At 33.8% G+C, this 16310-nt stretch overlaps 1 protein-coding gene and 1 long non-coding RNA gene across 2 annotated transcripts; one reads left to right on the plus strand and one right to left on the minus strand.

The window, feature by feature from the left end:
• Positions 1 to 3123: 3123 nt before the first annotated feature.
• LOC143555985 (myosin-12-like) lies at positions 3124 to 12526 on the plus strand. The gene is made up of 37 exons (XM_077045430.1): positions 3124 to 3186; positions 3311 to 3439; positions 3773 to 3916; positions 4017 to 4162; positions 4259 to 4415; positions 4530 to 4588; positions 4685 to 4844; positions 4932 to 5081; positions 5702 to 5838; positions 5939 to 6085; positions 6161 to 6262; positions 6344 to 6401; positions 6496 to 6597; positions 6689 to 6726; positions 6810 to 6936; positions 7020 to 7187; positions 7255 to 7386; positions 7466 to 7572; positions 7644 to 7704; positions 7796 to 7973; positions 8057 to 8481; positions 8569 to 8784; positions 8879 to 9018; positions 9551 to 9652; positions 9715 to 9835; positions 9907 to 9975; positions 10078 to 10137; positions 10217 to 10387; positions 10470 to 10625; positions 10713 to 10919; positions 11004 to 11153; positions 11224 to 11294; positions 11394 to 11550; positions 11618 to 11674; positions 11751 to 11831; positions 11912 to 11994; positions 12102 to 12526. Exons 1-37 carry the CDS (start codon positions 3184 to 3186, stop codon positions 12223 to 12225), a joined length of 4695 nt encoding a protein of 1564 aa, XP_076901545.1. The 5' UTR covers positions 3124 to 3183; the 3' UTR covers positions 12226 to 12526.
• Positions 6263 to 7875, minus strand: LOC143555986 (uncharacterized). The gene is made up of 3 exons (XR_013139298.1): positions 7773 to 7875; positions 6693 to 6817; positions 6263 to 6380 (listed from the first exon to the last, which is right to left on the minus strand). It is a non-coding gene; the product is annotated as an uncharacterized LOC143555986 (long non-coding RNA).
• Positions 12527 to 16310: the final 3784 nt, after the last annotated feature.

Below are 16310 nucleotides of genomic sequence, written 5' to 3' on the forward strand. Positions count from 1 at the left end.
AGAATATACCATAATCGAATTTGATTGAACCTACTAATCAATTAAACAATTAAGTCCAACATGATATACCATAATCGAAGTCGAACTCGATTGAGCCTACTAATCGATCAAATAGAATATACCATAATATAAATCTAACCTACTACTGAATCAGCCTCAAAAATCATAATCGGTTGAACATAACATATCACAATCAAACTCAATAAAACCACTTATAATATAAAGTTTTAAAACAAAAATTATATGTGGGTTTTTCTTGTTCGGGTTTTTTATCTCAAGTCAGGTTTTTTTGAGTTGGTTTTTGAGTTTCGGTTAAAAATGATAGCCCGGCTAACAGAATTGGCTAATTCTTGTGATAATCCCATGGAGAAAAATAAATTAGGGAAAATAGAGAAGTGAGAATTAAGAAAACAGGGGTGTAAAGCAAAGGGTTTGAGGGCCCACACATGTGAACTGGACAAATCTTCCAGCGCTTTAGGCAAACTCTCCACCGCCCAAGAATACTCCTATGTTTTGTGGGACCCCACTCCTATTTCCATTATACTTTTCTTGAATACTTTACTAAAATGTTTTTTTGAATCAAAATTTTATTGTAATTATTATTGGTTTTTCAGTCACATGTTAAAAATCCATAATGTTGCCGTATGTGTGAATTAGGGGTGTGAACGGCCGAACCAAACTGATCGGTTATTAATTCGGTTTTACTAATTTCGGTTAATAACTGATATTAAACATGAAATGAAAGTATAAATATATGAAATTGAGATATTAGTACATGGAATGAAGATATAAATACATGAAAATGATAGTATTAAACTATTAATACATATAATACATGAAATCGAGGAAAAAATACTAGAAAATATGAAAAACAATAATGAAGAGTTCGGTGCAGTTCGGTTAATCTCGGTTACTTCGGTTCGGTTTCTGTTAACGATTCGGTTATTGCTCACCCTTAGTGTGAATGTGTGATGAAAATTGTGGAGGTGTTTAATGTGCATGGAGAAAGTTAGTGAGGCAATTTGGAATAATTTTAATAGAAGGATAATAAGTTTTTAAGGGTACTTTTGTCCGTCGGTTTACTCTGCAACAGGCGATTTACCTTTCTTATGTTGGTTATGAGACTGGTTGGTACATAAAACAAATTGAAAAACCAAGTGAGTAGTAAAGACTAGGCCTTTTTATTTTCCAAATAGTTATTGTTATTTTCTTTTAAACATATAGCTTTTATTATATTATTAGGTGAATTTGATATCGCCATAGATGTTTCAAAGCAGTAACCAAAGGAGATCAATAGTACAAGGTAAGTACCACATGGTTTAATGACCTATGCATGTCATAATGAGTCGCATGAGCTTCATGTAAAGGGTCCTACACTCAATTCACTAATAAACGTTTACCTACCTAATAATTAAGAGTAGATTACTTTTATGATTTTATCATAAGGTCGAAGATATCGATGTCGTTATTTTTATATTAGTTACGAATTTAAACGAGAGGACATGTGGCTTGACGATATGATCACAAGGCCCGTAAAAGAAACTGTACCTTCATAAGCTGTTGAGAGTTATAGTCCAATGATAAATATATACATTGACACACTTACGAGTAGTTTTAAAGGATGTATGAGTCATTCAAAAAAGAGAAAATAAAACTTACATTACTTTTTACTTTTACTTAGGATAGACAGAGTGGCTTCGACATGACAATGTGAGAGGGGGGGGGGGACCACTCTACTTGGTGTGGATGCCGAACGACTACACTGTTAACTAATGTTTGGGTTACATTTATGTCGAGTAACTTGTTTAATTATAGTATGTTTTTAAGGTTTTCTTTTTTATGTCTAGCACATTGTTACTTTGAGATGGTTTTCGATTTTAAGGTCTAAATATGTTAAGGGTGCATTTTGGATGCTATTGGATGAAAGGCGAAAGACCACGAATGCAAGATAGTGAGTCGTTACTTTGTGCGATTCTCACATTAATCAATGCAAATCAGCTAAAATGAATGAGTTGTCAAGTGTACTCTACTACTCAATGGACTATAATCATGACAAGTGAGAAACAAAAGAGTAATACCTATAATTATTTACTTTTATTTAGTTTCATCATACCAAACAAAACAACGTATTCTTATTCTGAAATGAATGCTTCTATGTACATGTATAAAATACAACATAACTATTTTTAAGACCGGTTAAATCACGCACCCTCTAAAATACTATACATATGTTCACATTAACTTCCCCATCTCCTATATCACGGCCGACAACCTCCTTTTTTAAAAAAAGAAATTGATGACTAATGGAAACTAAAATGGTAAACAATCAGAAGTGAGAAATGGAATGCATAAAGTCAAAGCCAACTTCCATACAAGACTAAAACCATGCACAAAACACTTATACATTGTGCATTAAATAATATATAATAAAATAAAGTTTACAAACACAACTAAATGCATATTGATGATCATGTTGTCTTTTTTTACAACAAACAAATCACTATTAACCGATACATATGTTACTAGATAAGTTTAACATTAATCGGCTTATATACACTTTCCAGTCAAATGTTTAAAACATTAGTTTGAAATTTAACGGAGGTATAAAGAGAAAAAAATAGTAAAAGGTGGGACATGTGATAAGAATATAGATTATTATCGACCAACCATAAAAACTTATAATTATTAAAATCTGATTCTCCTATTTAAAACAAAACACCCTTTGGGTTTATTCCTAACGTGAAAGTTGTCACTTGTCATCAAGATTTGTTCAACTTGTTGTATAACTTATAACATACTAACAAAAAATTAAAGAAATAATTAATATAAAATATTCATTCAATATTTAAATTGGAAATGACAGGAGGTTGGAGGGGTGGGGTGGGGTGGGGTGGCATGACTACTTCTTCTTTTCTTTTGCTTTTGTGTTACCATCACTACCACCACCACCATCATCTATCTTGTGCTTGCTAGTTTACTTTCCATTAACATTCTCTTTCACATTCTTTTCTTTTATTATTCTTATTATTTCTACAATCTACCAACCTATCATCATATATCATTCTTTAAAACTCTCTCTCTCTCTATACTTCTTGAATTCATATATATATATATATATATATATATATATTGTAATACATACACTTTGTTTCTGTTTGATCATCTTATAGGATTGTTGGAAAGATGGTAAAGTTTTTTCTTTATATTTATTCTATGATGATCATGAACTTTGAATAATATTATGTTGTGTTTTGTGACAACAATTTTGATGATCATATGATGAACATATGTTACTTAATATTGTGTTTAGGGAACTCCGGTGAATATTATCGTCGGATCACACGTTTGGGTAGAGGATCCAGAAGTTGCATGGATCGACGGGGAGGTTATCGATATTAAAGGGAATAATGCTACAATTGTTACCACAAATGGGAAAACTGTAAGATTTTGTGTTCATTGGATTCTTAATGCTTATGTACAGTATAAGTTTTGCTTTTAGTTAAAGTAACCATACCAAAAAGTTGTCCTAGTGTGCTATGTTTATGTATATTCAAATAAAGATGATATAAATCAAGACTAATGTATTATTGTGTTACTTTTAACAGTTTTGATCACATCATATGATTAACCGGTGTTAGATGTTTGAATGCGTTACTCAAGTATTTAATAAGTTATGAAAATTTAAGGAATTACATGAACAAAACGTTGAAACCAAGATATAATCAGTTTTCCAGTAACATGTTCTCTTTTATATATATGTTTCTTTTTTCAGATAAAAGCAGACATATCAAACATATATCCAAAAGACACGGAAGCACCAGCAGCCGGAGTAGATGACATGACTAAATTGGCATATCTTCATGAACCCGGAGTGCTTTACAACCTTGCTGCCCGGTTTGCTCTCAATGAAATATACGTAAGTCGATTAACTATAATATTAAAAGTTTAAAAATTTAAAAGACTTTGTTACTTTGATCAAAACTGTTAAATTAAACCGTTATTTGTGATACAAACAGACTTACACGGGCAACATTTTAATAGCCGTTAACCCTTTCCGACGACTACCACATTTATATGATATTCACATGATGCAACAATATAAAGGGGCCACTTTTGGAGAGTTAAGCCCGCATCTTTTCGCCATTGCAGATGACTGCTATAGGTACCATGACCGTCATACAATATACAATAATTTTTAAATATTACAAGTGTTTTGAGACAGTTGGACCGACTCGTTTGATAACTCGTGTTGTATCAGGGCCATGATTAACGAACACGGAAGCCAGTCGATATTGGTAAGTGGAGAAAGTGGAGCAGGTAAAACCGAGACCACGAAAATGCTTATGAGATATCTTGCTTTCATGGGAGGTAGATCAGGTACAGAAGGAAGAACAGTTGAACAACAAGTTCTTGAGGTGTGTAATTAAAAAAAAAAAAAAAAAAAAAAAAAAAACTTTATATTTTTGTAGATTATATTTTGTTTAAAAAGAATCAAATGAGATACTAATACTAATGATATGCATTATCAGTCAAATCCAGTTTTGGAAGCCTTTGGGAATGCGAAAACCGTGAAGAACAACAATTCCAGGTTAAAAGTCAAGATTATAATACATTCATATACATTTATTTAGTGAAGTAAAAGTTAGTTTACATAAAAGTTCACATGACCGAGTGTTTGTACCAGTCGTTTTGGTAAATTTGTAGAGATTCAATTCGATAAGCAAGGAAAGATATCGGGGGCTGCGGTTAGAACGTATCTTTTAGAAAGATCACGAGTTTGTCAAGTGTCTGATCCCGAGAGGAACTACCATTGTTTTTACATGCTCTGTGCAGCACCACCCGAGGTTACTTCAGTTCTTTTAAAAGTTAAACACGAGTGGGATTGGTTTGGTTTATACATATAGTTATAAGTTATAACTGTTATCTTTCAGGATGTGAAGAAGTACAAATTAGGAGACCCGAGAACGTTTCATTATTTGAATCAGACTAATTGCTATGAAGTGGCGAATATAGATGACGGACGGGAGTATTTGGAAACGCGAAATGCTATGGATATTGTGGGAATCAACCAGGATGAACAGGTAGCGAAAATAATAAAACGGGTTGGTCGGGTTGACCCAAAACACGTTTTTATATAAAAAAAAAGGTTCAACTTTTTAAAAATAGTTCGTGTGTAAAATAATTTAACTTTTTAAGTAAAATGATTTAGGAGGTTTTATGCACTAAAATAGCTAATTCAACCTGTTTGAAAAAGTCAACCCATTCAAAATGATGAAACGGGTCGACCCAAAACACTTTTTGACTATAAAAAAATAAACTCTTTAGAACTCTTTATAAAAAGTTCATGTGTAAATTAATTCAACTTTTTGAATGAAGTGATTTAGGAGGTTTTATGCATCGAAAATACATTGTGAAAGCTTTTCAGCCCGTTTGAAAAAGTCAACCATTTAAAATGATGAAATGGGTTGGTCGGGTTGACCCAAAACGCTTTTTAACCAAAAAAGTTTCAACTTTTTAGTACGCAAAATAATTTACATTTTCGAATAAAACGTATTAGGAGGTTTTATGCATTGAAAGTACACTATGAGCGCCTTTTGGCCCGTTTGAAAAAGTCAACCCGTTCAAAAGTAAACAGATAGACATTACTACCTGTGTATATAACCAACTTCTAAAAGAGGAAATTTTGTATGCATTTTTGTAGGATGCAATATTCCGTGTTGTAGCTGCAATTCTTCATCTTGGAAATGTTGACTTTGTCAAGGGAAAGGAGTTTGACTCTTCAAAAGTCAAAGATGAAAAATCAAATTATCATCTTTGTACAGCAGCAGAGCTACTCATGTCTGAACCTAACCAACTCAACCTGTTACTATGCAATTTAATAAGTCATTAAACGACACATAATATGAAAATAATCTCAGTTATACATGTTTTCTTTCAGGTGTGACGCGAAAGCACTTGAACAATCATTATGTGAGCGTGTTATCGTAACTCCAGATGGAAATATTACAAAACCATTAGATCCAGAAGCTGCTGCATTGAGTCGTGATGCACTCGCAAAAACAGTTTATTCCAGACTTTTTGATTGGTAAGAAGATAAAAAATAATCCATCTTTGACCAACTTTGACTTTTTTGACCCGTTTGACTTATTTTCTACGACAGGATTGTGGACAAGATAAATAACTCAATTGGTCAAGATCCTACTGCAAAAAGCATAATTGGAGTTCTTGATATTTACGGCTTTGAAAGCTTTAAGGTCAACAGGTACATAACGATAGTTGACTAGTTTCATTGACTTTAACTGTCAACACAAAAATAACCTTATGAGTTTCCTTCATGTGATAGTTTTGAGCAGCTATGCATTAATCTAACAAATGAAAAGCTACAACAGCATTTTAATCAGGTAATAATCCAAACCACACAAAGTTGTTTTTTTTTTTTAATTGCCAATTTTATGAATACAAGTTTATAAAAATTGCAAAAAAATATATTTACAGCATGTATTTAAAATGGAGCAAGAAGAATACACTAAGGAAGAAATCAACTGGAGCTATGTAGAATTTGTGGATAATCAAGATGTTTTAGACCTTATTGAAAAGGTATTGACTTCATAATTAACGGAGTAATGGGCTTAAATGTTTTACAAATTTGCACCAAAAGGCTAATTTTTACTAACTGTGATTAATGCAGAAACCTGGTGGTATCATTGCTCTTCTTGATGAAGCATGGTATGCAAATATCCTACTTGAAATGCCATAATCATTAGTCAACCGACCGACCCGTTTTGACCCGTTTGTTACTTCATCTGCAGTATGTTTCCTAAGTCAACACACGAGACGTTTGCTCAGAAGATGTACCAGACATATAAATCACATAAGCGGTTTAGCAAGCCGAAACTTTCTAGAACAAACTTCACGATCAACCATTATGCAGGAGATGTAAGCAGAATATTATGTCGTATTCATCGTTTATCATGCACATAATTTGAGTTTAGTAATTTACAAAAGTTTTTGTAACATAGGTTACTTATCAAGCTGACCAATTTCTCGACAAGAACAAGGATTACGTTGTAGCAGAATTTCAAGCTTTGTTAAACAACTCAACATGCTCGTTTGTTGCAAATCTTTTCCCGCCATTGGAGGATTCATCTAAGCAATCCAAGTTCTCTTCCATTGGTACTCGCTTTAAGGTAATAATCCAAAATTTAATATTATGAACTTTTGTTCTTCATCGTGATCGAAAAATGAAACATGCAGCAACAACTACAAGCTTTAATGGAAACCTTGAGCACAACAGAGCCACATTACATTAGATGTGTAAAGCCTAATACGGTTTTGAAGCCGGGAATATTTGAAAATGACAATGTTTTGAATCAACTAAGATGTGGAGTAAGTTTTGATAATAAATTATACCAATGCAATGATCTCTTTAAAATTTGTTTATAAAAATATTCTTTGTTTGGGATAGGGTGTGCTAGAGGCGATTAGGATAAGTTGTGCCGGATATCCGACTAAAAGATCTTTTGACGAATTTCTGGAACGGTTCGGAATGTTGGCTCCAGATGTCTTAGATGGGTAAATATGTAAATATAACTTGTGTTAAAAAGAAAAAAGAAAAAAAAAACTTAACAAGGGTTAATATGCAGGTCTGATGAGAAGTCGGCATGCGTTGCGATTTGTGATAGATTTGGACTAAAGGGATATCAGGTACTAACCTTGTTTACCTATAACTACTTTTATATAAAACTTAATAAAAGTAAAAAAAATATTCATACCAGTAAATTTTTGTACATTTCAGATAGGGAAAAGCAAGGTTTTCCTTCGGGCGGGACAGATGGCAGAACTAGACGCAAGGAGAGCCGAGGTTCTCGCAACAGCTGCAAGAAGAATTCAAAGGCAAATCAGAACGTATCTCACTCGTAAAGAATTTATTATCCTAAGAAAGGCCACAATCAATATGCAAAAGAACTGGAGAGGTAATATTTTATATTGTTATGCACTTACGCCAAATCTATATATATGTATGAAATGAAAACTTTGCAATCGTACATTCGTGCAGCAAGACTTGCACGTAAGCTGTATGATTACTTAAGGAAGGAAGCTGCATCTATACGTATACAAAAGCATACACGCGGAGGTGCTGCAAGAGCATCATACAAACTTTTACAAAAGTCTGTGATTGTTATTCAAACCGGGCTTAGAGCAATGGCTGCAAGAGATGAGTTCAGACGAAGAAGAAGAAACAAAGCTGCAACCAAACTTCAGACGGAATGGCGAAGATATCATGCTCGGTCTAGTTATAAGAATAAGAAGAAAGCAACTCTTACACTTCAATGTCTGTGGAGATCAAAGGTAGCAAGGAAAGAATTAAGGATGTTGAAGATGGCTGCACGAGACGCAGGGGCCCTGAGAGAAGCTAAGGACAAGTTGGAGAAGCGCGTTGAAGAGTTAACATGGAGATTAGACTTTGAAAAGCATTTGAGGGTACGTGTTTTATATGCTCAATGTATATTAACACGGTAAAAGTAATTAAAAAAATGTGATATTCTAAAGATTTTATTTTAATTACAGGTTGATCTTGAAGAAGCAAAAGGACAAGAAATCACAAAGTTACAAAACGCGTTGCAAGAAATGCAAGTAAAATTGGAAGAAGCACACAATCAAATTATTCACGAGAAAGAAGCAGCAAAACTCGCCATTGAACAAGCTCCACCAGTAATCAAAGAAGTGCCGGTTATAGATAATACCAAAGTGGAGGAGTTGGAAAATCATAATCATGAACTCGAGGTATTGCCAATAATATTAAGTTTAAAGTTTCTATCTTGGTTATGTGCATGATAAATGATTTCAAAATATAAATACACTATCGGTTTATTTGCAGGATGAAATTGTAGAACTGAAAAAGAGAGTTGAGGAATTTGAGCAGAAGTACAATGAAGTCAAAACCGAGAGCAAAAATAGACTTAAAGAGTTGGAAGAATCACAAGATAAAATCTCGGGACTTCAGGAGACCATTGAAAGGTATATGACATTGAACTATATGTATAGTTAAATTATGAGTAAACTGCCGTTTTCATCTCTGTGGTTTGTCCATATATGCGGTTTTAGTCCAATAGTTTCAAATTTGTGATTTTCGTCCCTGTGGTCTCATTTTACCTGTAATTAAGCCCGAATTCATTATCCCCATTTGAGTCTGGTCATTAAACCCATCAGCATACCCTTCACGTGAAGGGCAGTTTTGTCCTTTTTTTCCCCAAATACACCGTGAAGGGCTTGCGAGTTACAACTGGGGTTTATTTAGGGAGAAAAGGACAAAAATGTCCCTCATGTGAGGGGCACGCTGATGGGTTTAACGACCGCACTTAACAGGGTTGATGAATTCGGGTTTAATTGCAAGTGAAATGAAACCACATGGACGAAAATCGCAAATTTGAAACTATTGGACTAAAACCGCAGATATGGACAAACCATAGGGACGAAAACCGCAGTTATCTCTTAAATTATTAAAGTTATGATTGTATCTTCACTATGTATTTTGTATGCACATAAACAGGTTAGACGCAAACTTGTCCAACATGGAATCCGAAAATCAGGTTTTGCGCCAACAAGCGTTGGTTGCTTCAACTAACGAGGAACTCAGTGAAGAAGCTGAACTGTAAGAGTACACATAACATTATAATTTTCTTAATAAAACATTAATGTTACACTTTGTTTCAGCCTTAGAAGAAAGATTAAAGAGTTAGAGTCGGAGAATGAACTTCTACGCAACCGACCAGTAGTTGTGGAGCAAATAATCACCCCAATAAGCACCCCTGAAAAGCTTTCACCGCAACTTCAGGTACATATGACCGTGTGGATTTCCTTACATACGAACGGTTTCATTGATGTTGAGTTAATGTGACATTACAGAGTTTGGAAAATGGTCATGAAACAAAGGATGATTTTGAAACACCACACGCGGAGCAAGAAAAGACAAAGGTATTATTGTTATTATTATTATTACAAACGAACGAATAAATTTATAACCATTTATGTAATATTACAATGCTGAGTAAATTATTTTTTAAATTATTTTTGCAGGAGCTGGACAACGGTATGTCAACGCTAACAAAACAAAAATCGCTAACTGACAGACAACAGGTGAGGATTTAAAATTTATAATTTAGAATCGTTGATTACAAACGAGACGAATAATATTATTTTGTCTTGCCACGATTAGGAAAACCATGATGTTTTGATCAAATGTCTGCTAGAGGATAAACGTTTCGACAAAACCAGACCTGTTTCGGCATGCATTGTGTACAAAACGTTAGTTCAGTGGAGATCTTTTGAGGCCGAGAAGACACATATATTTGACAGAATTATTCACACGATTCGAGCTTCCATAGAGGTAGTATTTTATATTTACTTCATAATATAACTTAATGTCTAAATGTCAAATGAAACTAATCTAGCGTTATTTATCGTTAAAGGCTCAGGATAACATCAAAGATTTGGCATATTGGTTATCAACAACTTCAACTCTTTTATTCCTACTACAAAGTACGATAAAAGCAAGCGGTTCACCTTACAAATCTCCACACCGTAACCGTACTTCACCTACTACATTGTTTGGTCGAATGACACAAGTATGTTCATGTTCATGTTCTTAGCGTGTTTAACCGAATATTTATTTAAAGTTTAGATATTTATTAATCTTAATTACCGATTATCAGAGTTTGCGTACGTCTCCTATGGGAATGGGCATCTCTAGTGGATATAGTGGAATGGAAGGCAAACCAAACACACAGTCAAAAATAGAAGCGAAGTATCCCGCACTTTTGTTCAAGCAACACTTAACCGCTTGTGTGGAAAAGCTGTACGGAATGATACGCGACAGTTTGAAGAAAGAAATAAGCCCGTTTCTAAATTCATGTATTCAGGTAACATTCTTGTAAAAAGTAAGATGGATTTGTAAGCCAAATATTCATCAAAAACGGAATCTTGATCATCAAATACACTAACAGGCACCAAGGTCAACACGGGTCAGACATACAAGAGGGGCATCAAGGAATATTCTTTCGAATATTGTGGCGAAACAACAGGCATCAATGATACACTGGCAAAGCATTGTTAACAGCTTGGATAACACTTTGGGAATTTTATCTGAAAATTACGTGAGTCGAAGAAATTAAATAAATTTAAATTAAAAAACTGAAGGTTTAGTGCTGATTGTTTTTTATATAGGTTCCTTCAATTATTACAAGAAAAATTTTCAGTCAGGTTTTCTCATTCATAGATGTCCAGTTCTTCAATAGGTAATGTTTATGCACCTTCACTAAATACTTAAAAAATATATGTATTATAAATGTTACTAAGAGTCAAAACAAAATAGTGAATAATTTGTGATTTTTCAGCTTACTGCTTCGCCGTGAATGCTGCTCGTTTAGTAACGGTGAATATGTTAAGTCTGGTTTACATGAACTAGAACAATGGTGCAAGAAAGCAACCGATCAGTTTGCTGGATCGTCATGGGACGAGTTACAACACATAAGACAAGCTGTTGCATTACTGGTATGTAGTTGAACTGTAAACCAGTAATTAAAATATTAAAGATAGATCTAATACAATGTTCATGCAGGTATCACACCAGAAAACTCAAAAGTCCATGGAGGAGATCACAAATGAACTCTGCCCGGTAATTTACATATTTAGATATAATCACCTAAGCATATGATATATAATTTACAGAAAACTAATATTTATAAATGTAGGCACTAAGTGTTCCACAAATATATCGTATCGGAACTATGTTTTGGGATGACAAGTATGGAACCCAAGGGTTGTCTCAAGAGGTAAGAAATCTAATAATTTCACTACATGTTTATGCTTAACAAAATAAACATCGTTTCGATAACTATTCATTTTACGAAAGGTAATTGGCAAAATGAGAACATTGATGGCAGAAGACTCAATTAGCATGCCCAACAATTCTTTCTTACTTGATGTGGATTCAAGGTAACTAAAAAACAAACCTATAAATATTATTTAGACTCTAAAATTATATCACACATTCACACAATTAACATGCAATTTTTTTTATTTTTTTTTTTTGCGTAATTCAGCATACCGTTCTCGTTGGAAGAAATATCTCAATCTTTCCTAGATGTCGATTTATCTGATATCGACCCACCACCAATACTCCGCCAAAGATCAGATTTTCATTTCCTGCTACAACAAATAGATTGAAAAATCTTCGTTTACACACGAAAACTAGCAGGAAAAAAAAATTTCTGCTGTAATTATTATATTATGATTACAAGTCCCATTTTGTATCCAAGGGAGCTACAGATGAGTGCTAAGAATGTGATATTTTTTTGGTTCATTCTTTCTTCGGTTCAAACTCGGGTGTTTGGACTGAAATTTTTTGATTTGTTGCAGAGTGTTATTGGTAGTGTGATTTGGAAGTGATTTTTGTAAAGAATACAAAAAGAGCTTGTATTTTTTTGACAATAAGTGAGCGATATGTAAACCGTGTTTTGTTGCAAGATGAACAAGAGATTTTGTTTTTGTATATGACATTGAAGATCTGTATCTGTTGTTGATATTTTTATGATGGTTTGTTGTTGTATCCGTACTTAGTTTGTTTCAAAATCAAATTTATAACGAATTTCTCAGTGTTGTAAAAATCGTTCCTAGGCGCTGAATTAATTAAAAATCGGAGGCTAGCCTATGCAACTTCAGCAAATCGGACCTTATAATTGCTAGTCGGTCAAAGTTGTACCTAATCGGTCCAAGTCGTTCCAATGGATTTTCGATGAAATCCGGTCAATATCGGTCATATAGTTGATTAAAACTCAATTACTTATAAAATCCCAATCCTATTGATCCCCTCATAATCGCTAGTCGGTACCCCACCGCCCGACTACGCACCTAGAGAGTTCTACAAACAATGAATTCTCATAATTTGAATACTAACATTTGCCTCACAGCATTCGTATATCAATCCAGATTGCGTCCATTTTCGAGTTTCTGCTAATGAAAGTCAGGATGGAAATGTTCGTTGCATGTAGGTCTGTTCGCGAGCTACTCGAGATCGGCTAGTTTAAAAGCTCGATCTAGCTGAGCTTGATCGAGCTGAGCTTAATTGAGCACGAGCTTGAGCCTAAGAGTAAGCTCATGTAATAAATGAGCCCGACCCCGAGTTTCACTTATTGAGCTCGAGCCACCTCGCGATCCTAATCAAGTCTGTCATTTATATAATGTTATGAAAAATAAATAAAAATAACTAATTAATATATATTATTTTATACATAAAATTATATTAGAATGTTAGGGATGCAAACAAGTTGAGTCGATCACGAGCTACTAAAGATTGGATTGGTAATATAATTTGGATTAAAAAAGGTACCATCCTCTAGCAACAAGTCTAGTTCGTGATTTTTGGTGTTCAAAAAATCCTATAGAATTACTTATACACGACAAAATCAAACCAACCTGAACCAACCAGCACATAACCAACCAAATTAAAATACCAATCACCAAAATCAATTTCCTAAGTCACGCTAACATTTTCAAGAATAGACACGATTAGTAGCTGGGTTCAAGATCATAAGTAACCAACACTCCATCTTTCCTAAAAGGATCAAACATTTGACTTGTCACATAAGCAAAAGCACAATCAATTCTCTCAAATATTTTGTAACCATTGTTAGCGAACGAATATTCCAAAAAAAAAACATTTTTCCCATTGAAAAATTTGTCACTTCTTGTTTTGGGGAATAAATTAAATGCATTGCTAGATGTATTTTCATGTTGTTTTATGTTTGTTATAATTCATTCTAGAAAGTTTTTTTTGTCTTGTTGTCACTTACCAAGCTTTTCAAACAGTGAAAAAATAATAATAAAAATACAACCAATCAAACTAATTATGGTAGATGTACACAGGTTCGGTACAGTCCCATACCGGGTACACATGTTGCCCAATATAAAGTCGTAAGTTGTGAAATATACACAAAAAACAAAAATGTCTAAATCAATTTTTGCTGTGAATAAGATATCACAACTGAAAAAAGTTGGTATGCAAAAAAAACTATAAAGTTGAAACATGTTTTAAAACAAAAGTGTTTTAAAAAATACTAGCGAGCCTCACAATCATGTAATCAGGTAACTATTTATAATATATTATTCAGCTTCAATTGTATATTTTTTTTCATTTGTTTATAGTTATTGTTTAATACCGATTATATATAGATATAAATTTAAAAAACTTGGGGCCCATTTTATAACTCGAACATGGTCCATAAAGGCCATCGAGCTCTCGAAGACAAGCCAGATGCTTCTAATCTTTTAACCATTTAAGCTTTGGGGCTTCAAAGGTTAATTTCTTAGTAGTGGTAGAGGTATCATCATAAAAGTGGCCCAAGTCCAACGTGGTACGCCCAATCCATGTATACCAATCTTGCCAAGCCCAAAATTTGAGGAAGACCCGTTAGGTTTAAGTCTACTTCTCACTTATAAATACTTTGTTTACTTCACAACATGAGGCATATTATCTTCCTTCACAAAAAAACTAACTTTACATCTATGATTTTAAATCGATTACTGAGTTGAGCATCGGAGGTGGTCAGAGTACCCGGTCTCTGACCACTTCTAAATGGCCAAGCTGAGCCGAGCCCAACCCTTTAAGGCTTGAGCATAACTCTTTTAACGTAAAATGGCTCAAGCTCGACTCATACGTAGTTGTTCATCAAATTAAGTCGAGTTGTTAAGCAAAATAATGTAATGTACTTTTATATTTTTAGTCAATATTATTTTTGTTTTAAGATACTAAATCATATGTAATTAAGAATCAATTTATAAGCTTTTATAATAATAAATTTAGTCGTTATTTTAAATAACTTATTTTTGTGTGTGTGATGGTTACGAGGGTTAGGATCAAATTACCAACTCAATACCTCGTACAAGATGTCTCCTAACCTCCTCAACTAATCTAAATAGTTTTTGTAAGAACTTAAACTAACCTCCGAAGCATCGAGCTCTCTTCTTGGTGTATCTTCCTTTCTTTCATTACTAGCTCCCCGAGATCCTTTTACAACACAAACACATTCAAATTAGAGCGTAATTCGCTGTGTGTGCATGAGGGTTAAGATCTTATTACTTGCTCAAAATATCTCTCAACCCACTTTCTTGATTTGAACACTCTGCGTGTTCCGGGTTGAATATAGTACTACACGATTGCATAATATTAATGATACAAAATGATAGTTGATATACTGCTATGATAGTATGAATTAGCAAAACATGTGTTTATAACAATTGCATTACAAACAACCATGATTTTTCGCCTTTTGACTCCTACTTTTTAATAGAAGTTAAGCAATCTGAAATTACCCTGTTGTAGCCCAGTCCTTGGCTGCGTTTATTTCTTCCCAACAACCATCCTGATGGAAGGCCTGAAGCTTGTACACGTTGCAATAATAAATGCTATGAGCATATACAAACCTCATTCAAGAATAGGAGAGAAATAGTATGAGTTAAACAAAATAATTGTTAAAGTGTGGGTTGAGGGATGTATTGTTGGTATAATGCTTGCTAAGGATGAACAAAATCACATGTATATTGTATAGTAAACTTGCTAATATCGATAGAATCTTGTAATCTTGAACATACATACATACATCGTTCATACATATATAGGTTATGAATAGGTGTCGTCTAAAGGACACGTTGTTCTCTCTATATATACGAATGCTTGTAATTGTAAGCGTTGGTTCTGTGCTAATAAAGAATACCCTAATTGCAACCCGTGGATGTAGGATTCAAACCCAATCCGAACCAAGTAAAATCTCTCGTGTTCATTGTTATTTTATTGCTTTCGTGTTGTGCGTGTGTGATAGTGTGTCTTATTCCGCTGCGTTGCTCTGTTCGACTCTTAACAATCTTCATGGATCTTCTTCTTGAATCCGTTTTGAGTAAAAATAGTAGAAAAAGTTTAATATATTGTTTATAGAAAGTTTGAAACAATGTTCGTTAAATTTGGGGTTGAATTTTTCTTTAAAAGCTTCAAGGACACTATAGTTGTTACCAACATTCAATTGTAAGGCTTCACATGTTGGTTCATGAACAAAGAAAACCAACCCGATTTTTTGAACACATGGCAATCAAGACCTAAACGCTTTCGAGGGCAACGAAGCTAGAAAGCTAACATTGAATCTCACTTTCCCTTTCCAGGGTGCTGCATTCCTCTTAGATTTACGCTTTCTATATGCATTTGGTTCTTTCTTTTTGCCTTGGGTGGTGTTCCGAGATACTTTCTCCTGAAAATAAATAAT

Source organism: Bidens hawaiensis, unplaced genomic scaffold (genome assembly GCF_021521415.1).
Source record: "Bidens hawaiensis isolate Kalapana, Puna unplaced genomic scaffold, B.hawaiensis_p1.1 tig00018422_1, whole genome shotgun sequence".
Lineage (NCBI taxonomy): Eukaryota > Viridiplantae > Streptophyta > Magnoliopsida > Asterales > Asteraceae > Bidens > Bidens hawaiensis.

Coding starts and splice junctions, on each gene's coding strand:
- LOC143555985 (XM_077045430.1), top strand. Junction 10,138..10,216: donor CGCTAACTGACAGACAACAG/GTGAGGATTTAA, acceptor TGCCACGATTAG/GAAAACCATGATGTTTTGAT. Junction 11,154..11,223: donor GAATTTTATCTGAAAATTAC/GTGAGTCGAAGA, acceptor TTTTTTATATAG/GTTCCTTCAATTATTACAAG.